This window comes from Ursus maritimus, unplaced genomic scaffold (genome assembly GCF_017311325.1).
Source record: "Ursus maritimus isolate PB19 unplaced genomic scaffold, ASM1731132v1 scaffold_32, whole genome shotgun sequence".
In the NCBI taxonomy this organism is placed as follows: domain Eukaryota; kingdom Metazoa; phylum Chordata; class Mammalia; order Carnivora; family Ursidae; genus Ursus; species Ursus maritimus.
The window spans coordinates 7548002-7558600 of record NW_024425786.1 but is presented as its reverse complement, the minus strand read 5'-3'; the positions used below and the strand labels follow the sequence as shown (position 1 = coordinate 7558600).

At 50.5% G+C, this 10599-nt stretch overlaps 1 protein-coding gene across 1 annotated transcript; it reads right to left on the bottom strand.

The window, feature by feature from the left end:
* Window positions 1–421: 421 nt before the first annotated feature.
* Window positions 422–9711, bottom strand: LOC103666872 (centromere protein S-like). The gene is made up of 5 exons (XM_040645762.1): window positions 9571–9711; window positions 6954–7077; window positions 6266–6299; window positions 2375–2441; window positions 422–681 (listed from the first exon to the last, which is right to left on the bottom strand). The coding sequence occupies exons 1-5, from the start codon at window positions 9625–9627 to the stop codon at window positions 538–540; spliced, it is 426 nt and encodes a 141-aa protein (XP_040501696.1). The 5' UTR covers window positions 9628–9711; the 3' UTR covers window positions 422–537.
* Between the last annotated feature and the right edge of the window lie 888 nt (window positions 9712–10599).

Here is a 10599-nt window from a genome sequence, read left to right as displayed (position 1 = left end):
CACAGAACCATAGTTAAATTACAAAATAGCCAAAGAAAAGTTGCATAAACTGTGTTTCTGGAGAAAATCACCTTCAGAAAGTAAAACGGACATGCACCTGCGAGCACCACACTTACCTTGTGGTCACACATGATACAGGTTTAAAAACCGCACTGGAGATCGAAAGAGCTTTGTTCATCTTTCAGGGACTGTCAGCCCGAAGAACCACGTAGAAGAATGAAGAGATAACGAAGATGTTTCCTTGAAAAGTCGGCCACATCTCCTTGCTGACACAACCTTAGTAATGGCAACAGATACCGTTTCCGAGCCCTGCCCCCAGACTCCTGTGTTAGCGCAGGGGACACGCGGAGCGTTTGCTCGAGCGTCTCGGGCTCTCTGACACGAGCTTTTGCAGCCAATGACTCGGAGAACACAGCCCAGCAAGCCTCTTAGCCTTTTTATTTTACTCTCTACTGATCCCTTCGAAAACCCCTCTGTGGCAGCGGGGCTCCCGGCCGCCCTCCCCGCTCAAGGCTGCTTCTGCCGGTGGCGACAGAGTCAAGAACCGTCCTTTCCGGCCGCTGCAGCCTCTGCCGGTGCCACTGATTTTGTGTTGTCATCCTCTAGCTTCTTCTTCTTCTTTGCTTTTTGTTCTGTGTTAAACTGAGTGAGCTCTTCATTTTTCTCTGAGATGTATTTTAGCTACCAAAAAAAAAAAAAATTAAAGAATCACATTTTTACCTGGTTGCGAAGCCACTCTACAAACCTGGGGCAGCAGAGGGGAATCTAAGCCCCTCCTAACCACTCCCCCCCTAGGAATTTGGGTGGAAAAGCCTGGTTACGTTCCTGAGAGTGAAACAGATCTTCCAATTTTTCCTGGAAGAAGCAACCATCTACAAAAATCAACCGACTGCTGCCCACACTCCTACCCAACAGGCAGGAGTTTCTTGAGTAATCAAGAGTTCAACTGTGGAGCGTGCACAAGACAAGCCAGGCCTCAATATACCCCACCAAGCACCAGCACAATGAACGCCCCCCTAAATGTATCCAACTAACATCGCTGAGCAGCGACGATGCACCGGGTCCTGGGGACACAGGGTAAATAATGCAGGTCCCTGCCGTCGGGGAGGATTTTATCAAACGCATAAATTTAGTTGCAACTCTGTCATGAAAAAAAAAATTAAGAGCCCCAAATAAACACAGGATTGGGAAGTAAACGAATGTGCAATAAGCAGGTAACTTCCCAGTTAATGTTCTAAGATGACTGGCACTGCCCATTCCTTTGCAAAAGGAAGAAAGGGCTCACCGCAGCCAGCCAGCTCCCAGCCATGACCCGCACAGAACGGATGGGGAGAGAGAAGTGTCTCCCCCGCGGATACACAGCACCGCCAGCCACCTTAGCTGTTTCCTTAGCAATCACACCATCTTTAACCTTGACTTCGACTTTGGAGGGAGGGTATTAGAAGAGCAGGGGGAAAAGGGAGCCCAGTGGAAGCAGTGCTAGAGCCTGGCCTAGACGGTTTGCTTTCGGCCACCCGCCCGAGGGCTCCGTGTTCAGCTCTGCGAAGTTCCTAACTCCGGCGCCTCCCCTGTAAAATCGGGCTAATCAATCATGTTATGAAAAACCCTCGGAGGCAGGCTGGGAGGTTTGAAATAATACACGTAAAAAAATAACTATAAAAGCCCCCCGTAAACTGTCAAGTGCTATACAAACTCCTTCAGCAACTATGTACTGAGCACCTGCTGTATGCCAGGCCGTATTTTAGGCAGGGCAGATGAAGCAGAGATGAGACAAAGGTCCCCGTCCTGGTGGAGCTCACAGGATGAGGGACAGAAAGTGTTCTCACTGCTAGGATTAGACAAGGCCAGAAAACCTCACAGATGCCCTGGGTCTGCCCCGGGCCATGGCCACGAGGCAGGGATGACCACAGCATCACCTGTAAAATGAGGGCATGGTCAAGATGACTTCTAGATTTCTTTGGAAAGACAGAAAACGTGCTCCGTTTTCTGCCCATCCCAGCCGTGCAGACACTCCTTCCACACCTGGCCCATGAGAGCTGTGCACACAGCAACACAACTCTCCCCACACGCTCCAGCCAGTGGCCTGTCTCTGACACCACGCTGTAAATGAAACTCAGGGCCAAAGTTTTGAGATGTTACGAAAAAGGCAAATTATGAAATCCAGAGAGTGCTGATTAGAAAATTTCAAATTGGCTTAGCGAGATCCATCATGATGAAAGAGAGACTATAAATTGTGGGAAGGTCTGAATGGTTCAACCATCTCTCGTTTTTAATGCAAGGTGCCCTGGGGAATCGCTTCATGGCTGCAAGTGATTAATTGGGAATAATGTATTCTGATGGGAAAGGGGAGTGAGGAAAGAAATTCATCTCTCACCAGTGAATTACTCCTCCTGGCTAAGAGCTTCACATCTTCGGTGTTAATTGTGCTTCTTTTCGCATGTCTGTAGAAAGGGCAGGAACAATTCACCAAAATGTTTAGTATCACTTCAAGTTTTGATGAAACCCAAAAGTTCACGGTCAGACTCCAAACTAGCAAGGATCTCTAAGTAGCCCATCTTTTTAGATTAAATTCATTACGCAACAATGACATAAAAATGAGTGAAGTGACTTCGCCAAGATACTAATTAAATAAAGAGACCAAGGAAAGCAGCAGCCATCTGTCCACCTCCACCGAGGCCACGGGTGCCTGAGCGGGGACTTGCTTAGGCACAACGGTCACAGCGAACACCACAGAAAGAGCACGCAGCCCGTCCGCGCACCCCTTTAGTGAAAAGAGAAAATGGCACAATATCTCACACCACAAAGATCTCCTCTGCTTAAACAGATGGGAAGTAGAATAACAAAGATACCAAGATCCCGAAGCTCTTCTCCGAGGGCTACGTTACAGGCAGATGCCCCCCCCTCCCAACAAGGAGGTAATGCGCTCCCTCAACAACAGCCGAGCCGGAACAAAGAACATCCTTTAAACTGGAGTCTGTGTCTTGCTTACAACCTGGACTCCAATTCTCATTCCAGTCCTCTTATCTTTGCTTTCAATGGTAATTTTAGGGGCCCCTGGGTGGCTCAGTTGGTTAAGCGTCTGCCTTTGGCTCAGGTCGTGGTCCCAGGGTCCTGGGATGGAACCCCACATCTGGCTCCTTGCTCAGCAAGGAGTCTGCTTCTCCCTCTGCCTGCTGCTTCCCCTGCTTGTGTGCTCTCTGTCTCTGACACATAAAGAAAAAAAATATTTTAAAAATAAATAAAATAAAAGGTAATTTCAGATAATAAGCTCTATTCAATAACTTATTGCTCTAATTACACCATTTCTTGCCATTTCTCACTTCCTCCAAAAGTAAGTAGAAACTTTGTACACAGGAGTGAGTAGGCATCTTTGTATCCTTAATAACCAGTAAAGTGGCCAACACACAGTCCTCACCAAATATCTGTTCTGTTAACAATAAAATCACACAGAAATTACACTCCATAATTTGAATTAATTCACACCCTGCTAAATGTGCAGGTGGCATGTGTCGTCTCCTCACGACTGACAGCATCTGCCTGTGCCAACAGTATCCACTGCAGGAGACAACTTCTCATTAGCCATTCGCAAGGGCCAGGAGAGAAGGGGAACAGTCAGAAGGGGACGTCAGAGCGGCCACAGAGTAGAAGCCGGGCCACAGATGTACCAGGGGGAGGCGGTTAGGTGCCACGGACACAGTGTGGACCTGAGTCACAAGATCGGGCCGCTCTGCCGGTTTTCACATTCTTCACAAAATGCCACAAACAGAAGAACAGAAGGAAGCAGCACAGTGACCTGTTCACAGAGTAAGAGGCGATCTGTTCACAAGGCAGCGTTCAGGAAACGGCAAAGCCAAGCCTCTAACTACTCGGCGTGGTATCTGCCCCCTCCGCACCATGTTTTCATGCCAACACGTCCCTAACCGGAGGGGCAGGTATATCGGAGGCTGGCCTCCTCACACCTAAATCAGGCCTCTGACCCCAGAAAACGACTCGAGGGAAAATTATGAAGCCGTTTTTCAAGTAACACTGTTAGCAACGCAGGTTTTGAAGACTCTTCCCAAAATGTTCCTAGAATCAACTTACTAATATCTGTCTTCTTCAGAACGTTACATCTTTAATATATTAACAATATTAGGTGACTAGAGATTTCAGAGCTAAATTAAAGGAAATTTGCAACTTAAATTGGGAGATGATTTTCCAAAGTTTACAGGCGAATTAGCTCAAATTTAAACACATTTTCTCATAGAAACAATGTTACAAATACTGGTTAGGTTCCCAGCCAGCCTACAAAGACCATTTAATATACAGCTGGCCTGAAACAGTCCTTCAGACTGCTTGTAGGACTCACAGTTCTAGACAGTGGCCTCGGGGAAAACACAAGGCCACAGGATAAACGAAGCTGACCTTCTGGGAATATCAATTTTATTCCGTGAAAAACTTTATTTTTTTTTTTAAGATTTTATTTATTTGAGCGAGAGAGCGCAAGCAAGCCCAAGCAGGGAGGAGGGGCAGAGGCAGAGGGAGAAGGAGACTCCCCCACTGAGCAGGGAGCCCGACGCAGGACTCGATCCCAGGACCCCGGGATCACAACCTGAGCCGAAGGCAGACGCTTCACCGACTGAGCCGCCCAGGTGCCCCGCCCCCAACCCCTACCCCACGATAAACTTTCAAACAGGATTTTTTTTTTTTAATGACTGCAAACTGAAGTATTATGAAGATCAGTGTGAAATTAGACAAGGGCGAGTCTTCAAAGTAAATATGCACTTGTGTTGGCTCGGGGGGCGGGGGGAGCGTGAAGAGCGCCAGAGGACACCCCGGGACACGCGGAAGGGGAGGCATCTCGTCGTCAGTAAGCCTCTGCCTCTCTCAGTTAGACAACAGCAGCTTGGCAGCCTTGACTTGATGATGCCCTTGCCTGGGGAGCTTACAGGCTAAGTGACGCACACAGCAAGCAAGTACCCTCACCCAGCAAGTACCCAGCAAAGGAAACCCAACCTCTTAACGTAATCATAAAACAGACTACCTGAAAGCTCAGTGTATTATGTGCTAAATATTTCCAATTTCGTTCTTATTTCTAGTATCTTTACAGAACCACCTAAAAACATGTGTTGTCTTTCCCACAGCTAACACAGAAATGGCAGGAAAAGTCATGACCGGGGATTTACTGCTGGCGTCCACCAGGGAGAGGCCAGAGAAGCCCATCAGCGCCCTGCATGGCACAGTCCCCACCACAACCCAGAAGGCGCCGGCCCAGAATGTCCACGGTGCTGAGATGGAGAAACCCGGCTCGATGTTGATAAACTTCACGTTCAAATCAAATAATCGTGGGCTTACATATTTACATTTTTGTGCCATCCTTTGTAATAAAAAGAAGTTGTATTTTCCGAAAAAAGGAAAGACGTGGCAAGAGGGGTGACAAATGTTGTTTCGCACGAGGCGCGGGGGCTTCGGGGGAGTTAATGGGCGCCACGTAAGGAGCCACCACCTCAGTTAAGAGTGAAGAAACCACAGGAGCTATTAGTATCCCGTAAGACGACCCTACCCTTCGGCCAAGCTGGCGATGCTAAGCGGTTTTTAGGGATTCATATACACGGGGACAGGACAGAGAACCTACGGCTCTAACTCATCCAAAGCACTCACCGAGCCACAAAGAGCTAGCGGCGGCGAGGTGAAAAGCTCGGGTGCGGAGCGGCCGGCACCGACTCAGACGTGCCAGCGGACTGCAAAGCTCTAGCCCTTTCCGGCCTCCGCCATTCAAACTGCTTCGTAAAAGCAATTGGGCGCGATTGTTCTCAATTACCTGAGGTACTAATCGAAGAGATGAGCGTAAATCACCTGTAAGAGCTCGAGCCTCCCCGCTGGAAGCAAGTCACCCGCCTTTCACGGCGCGTGTGCCTCTGGTGACGGACGCCGCGACCCCGAGGCTGAGGGCGCTGGGTGCTGGGTGCTGGGTGCTGTCACCGCCGGGCACGCAGCGCGCACACGCCCTGCACGTTCACAGCCCTCGTGTAGCCGGGAGCCGAGCAGCTCCGCTTCTCTGACAAAAACTACTCAGAAGATGTCACAAAAGTGCCAAATCAAGTCTGAATGGACGTGATTACAGCAGATGTTATATTCTTGCGGAATCATGACGGCAGAGGAGCCTGCAATAAACCCACCCACCCACGCACACAAAAGCCTAAAGCTCTCCCGAACACACCGCCGGACAGGGAGGAGGCATAGCACGTCGACGCACACAGCATCAGACACGCAACTCTCGACCCACCTTGCGAACATTTCAAGGTCTTTGGCAAAAGTTTCTGAAAGAGAAGAAGATGTGCTTTAGCTATCCTCATGCCAATCTTATCTCAGAAGGAGGGCAAGTGCAACCTCAGTTCCCACAACCCAGTGACTAACACGACAGACCCTTTCTGCGGAGAGAGGATGCACTTCAGGCCGCCCCATCCCCGGACGGGAGCCTTCAGCCTAGGTTGTGTGAGTTATTCATATGGCCTCCCTGTCATAAGTGTGGTAATTGTGGCCACACCTCTCCTTCCATGACACTAGCCCTTAATCTTAAATTTTGCTACAAGTTATGGCTTGAGAGGACATTAATTTCCTTGGACGTCAAGCAGATACCAATGTCACAAGCTCGGCTGTCATAGAAACCATGGCATGGGCGATATAAAAATGTTATAAAGCAACGAGATAAAAATGTAATGTCTAATGTTCCAGGCAGTTTAAAACAGAACAAAATAAAGGGGTTCATGCCCAGTGTTAGGTAATAGAAATAGATGTTTCCATAAAACATCCGAATCTTACAGCTTAGAAATGAAATGTTTCATGAATAGCGCCCTATGGTTATGTTCTCCGCCTGTTGCTAAGACGAGCCATGGTACCCGGCCACACGTTTCTCCTGGGCAAAAACAACTTGGGGGATTTCCACCCACAGAGAGAAAGGCCCCGCTTCGTACCGCACTGCCGGAAGGTCAGCTCTGAGATCGCTGCGATGGTTTGTTTGCTGAATGGAATCTCTCTGTCCGATGCAACTTCCTCGCAGAGACAACCAACAGTGTAGTGGACGGCTGCTTTCAGCCTCTGAAGCAAAAAGTCAAAATACTTCATGGGTGAGGCTGCAAATAAGAGCTTTCCACATCTTCGAAAATTAAGACCAAGGAGAGGGTCTGCTCAGCCTAATTCCTTCAGCACTTTCCATAATGGCTGAGTGACTTTTCAAGTGTACTAATAAATTAATGAGGCCCTCTGGAGTGTGACTTGGAGAAACATTACTTCCTTGTTAATGGTTATGATTTAGGTCAAATAAAGATAAGGAATTACAACGACAGGTCAGCGGGGAGCAAAGTCAGACTTGCACTTGCAAAGTATCTGCATGACTTTAGATAGTCCACAAATGTGTACCCATTCCTACTGAGCAAAGGCACATGCTAGGTGTTTCTGGAACAATGAAAAACCAGACAGGGGTTACTCTAGTGAAATGCAAAAGGATCCCATCCCTCTGCTCTAAGTCACTGGGGCCCCAGGCCTGCACGTGACCAAGGACAAACGCTCGGGACCATGCCGGGAAAGGCCTGTGAGGACACGTCTGACCCTCCTTTGATTTGTTGGCTTGCTAGCCCACCTCACTAGGACCCTCGCTGTTCCTTAGCAACCCTTCTAGATACTGAAGAACATAGCTTTCCCAGGCAGAGAAGCAAAGAAGCAAAACAAAGCCAAGCCAAGATCTCAGCGTGCTGTCAACAAACTTACTGCGCCCCTGGGGGTGCTCCTCTATGCTGGAGACAGAACTGAACTGGACAGGGGACAGCTGAACCCCAAACAGCAAGTGTTCACAGCTGAGACAGGATGAGGAGGACCTAGAGAAACACAGCTCCAGGAGCCCAGAGTAGAGGCCAGGCCGACAAGCAAGGGTAACGACCTTTCTTGGTTTCAGATGTCAAAAGACAAGGTAAGTTGAGGCTTGTGGTAGAAGGAGACAAAGGGACCATCGCCCTGGGAAGGGATAAAGAGCCCCCACGGTCATCTTTTTTTAGGTATGTGTGGTGTTGTCATTAGAGGAACAGGACAGGGAGGCTTCTGAACGTTCCACAGATTTTTTGTCCCTCCTTTTGCCCGCCTCCTGGACCGGGCCAAGTGCCTTCTTCAATGTTGCAGACAACACTGCACTTCGAGGCTCAATCCCTAGATCCCAAATTCCTCAAGGGCAGGACCCTGTCAGTTTTGTTCCCTACTGTCCACCTAGCGCCAAGAACAGCTGCATGAATGAGTGACGGGACCCTCAACTTGCTCACCAACTTCTCAGCCCATCTTTGCAGCCGTACTCATTGCTTCAGTAAGCTGAGAATACGAAAATGAGGACAGCCTCAGCTCTCAGGGTTTATCTCCCACTACTTTTGCCATCAGTGGACTCTTCAAAACCATCAATGTCAGGAAAGACAAAAAGGGTGGAGAACTCCCAGGGAAGATCAAAGAGACAGGACTACTAAATGCAAGTTATGACCCTTGACTGGATCCTGGATGAAAGAAAAAAAGACCAGAAGAAACAGCTTTGGGACACACTGGGGACACGTGCCTATGGACTGAACATCAGGTAATAGGATTTTACCAATACTAAACTTTCTGAGTGTGATACTTGAGGTTATGTACGAAAATACCCCTCTTGTGGCGAGAGGCATACGAAAGTACTAAAACTTAAAGGGAAAGTGTCAAGGTACCTGCAATTAAATCTCAAATGATTCAGGAAAATAAGAGAGCAAAGGAGTAAATATAGCCAAGTGTTAACAACTGGTGAATCCAGGTGAGGAGCCTATGGCTGCTGAGTGCACTATCCTTGCAGCTTTTCCTGAAACCTTGCGCTTCCCAAAAGAAAGGGAGGCGGTGGGTAAGCAGCTTCTGAAACGAACCCTGGCAGGAGGACACTCCCGTGCACCGAGCTCACTCCCGGTCTTCACCCTCTTTGAGGTGGCCGCCCTGGTTCTTGCTTTTTACCTCTTCAGGGCGTTCTGGCTCGTTCTCACGACTCCGCCCGGTGCGCTTGTTCCAGGCGCTGCCCGCAACCGCCCTGGGAGGTTCCTACTACTCGGATTCTGCATGCGGGAGAGCTGGGCTGGAGCAGAGCCGCGCGCCGCCCGGGCTGCGGAGCCAGGGCTGAGACCCACGCGGGAAGGAGCCCGCGCGGCATCCGGGCTCGCAGCGCGTCCCCGCGTCTGCAGGGCGGAGCGCGCACCTCACGGCGGCCACGCGCCGGGCCCCGCGCTAAGTGCTTTGCCTGAATCCCCTTCCAGGGCGCACACCCTATTCTCCCGACAGCCCTGTCTGAGAAGGGAGACCGCCGCTCCCAGCCCGAGGTGGCCCCCGGGCGCCAGACTCCGACCCGCGTTACCCTGGAGACCGCCTCCCAGCACCCCCCGCGGCAGGCCAGGCCAGCTGGCGCAGGCGCAGGCGGCCGGAGCGCGCTCTCCGCTCGGGGGGACGCGCCCCGAGAAGCGCCCGGCGGAGGCTTCGAGGCCTTTCCCTCTTCAGAAGCTAGACGCCGTCCTCCCCCAGCCCGGCAGGGACCCGACTTTCCTGTACCTGTCGGTAGGAGAATTGCTGCTGCTCCTCGGCCGCCCTGTCCTCGTCCTCCTCCATCGCAGCAGGGCCGACCCGGGCAGGCGCGCGAGGGCTGAAGGAGGCGGCGGCCGGGAGGAGTCTGTCGTATTTCCCGCCGCGGCGCTGGGCGACGGGCCGCGCGGGGGGACAAAGCGCGAAGCTCCTCGCCGCCGCGCCGCGCGCGCCCTCTGGCGGCCGCTCCGGGAAAGGCCCTTCGCGGTCGGGGGCGGGCACCCCACCGGCTCCCCGGGGCTCAGCGCCTGGCTTGAGGCTCCCACGAGCCCTCCTTGGAAAGAAGGCGTGTGTGCAGGGACAGCGTTGTCGGGCGGCACCCTTCCCTGTAAATTCCGTGTGGCTCTAACCTCCGCAGGCCTTGCAAAAGCCACCCAGTGTCTGTAACTGTGTCACCAACAGTAGTGTTAGGGCATCAGCCTGCAGGAAAGTGCTGGATGACTGTCCCATTCAGCAGCGCAGGCAGTGAGTAGGTGACACAGCGAGGCTCACTCACTCAGCAGCAGTACCAGGGCCCCCAATTAAAAAAATTTTTTAAGCTCTGCCCAACATGGGGCTCGAACTCACACACGCAGAGATGCTTGCTCTTCCAACTGAGCCAGCCAGGCGCTCCAGGGCCCCCAACTTTTTTTTTTTCTTTTAACATTTTAAAAAAAGATTTTATTTATTTATTTATTTATTTATTTATTTATTTATTTATTTATTTTAAAGATTTATTTTATTTAAAGATTTATTTTTAAGATTTTATTGATTTATTGATTTAAAAGAGAGAGATAGGGGGCGCCTGGGTGGCACAGCGGTTAAGCGTCTGCCTTCGGCTCAGGGCGTGATCCCGGCGATCTGGGATCGAGCCCCACATCAGGCTCTTCTGCTATGAGCCTGCTCTCCTCTCCCACTCCCCCTGCTTGTGTTCCCTCTCTGGCTGGCTGTCTCTATCTCTGTCGAATAAATAAATAAAATCTTAAAAAAAAAAAAAAAAGAGAGAGAGAGAGACAGAGT

Excerpts from the sequence above, each read along its gene's own strand:
- LOC103666872 (XM_040645762.1), bottom strand. The coding sequence starts at position 9,627 with ATGGAGGAGGACGAGGACAGGGCGGCCGAGGAGCAGCAGCAATTCTCC. Across the intron at positions 7,078-9,570 it reads AGCAATTCTCCTACCGACAG|AGGCTGAAAGCAGCCGTCCA; the intron begins GTACAGGAAAGT and ends TTTTTGCTTCAG. Across the intron at positions 6,300-6,953 it reads GCTGACCTTCCGGCAGTGCG|AAACTTTTGCCAAAGACCTT; the intron begins GTACGAAGCGGG and ends CTTCTCTTTCAG.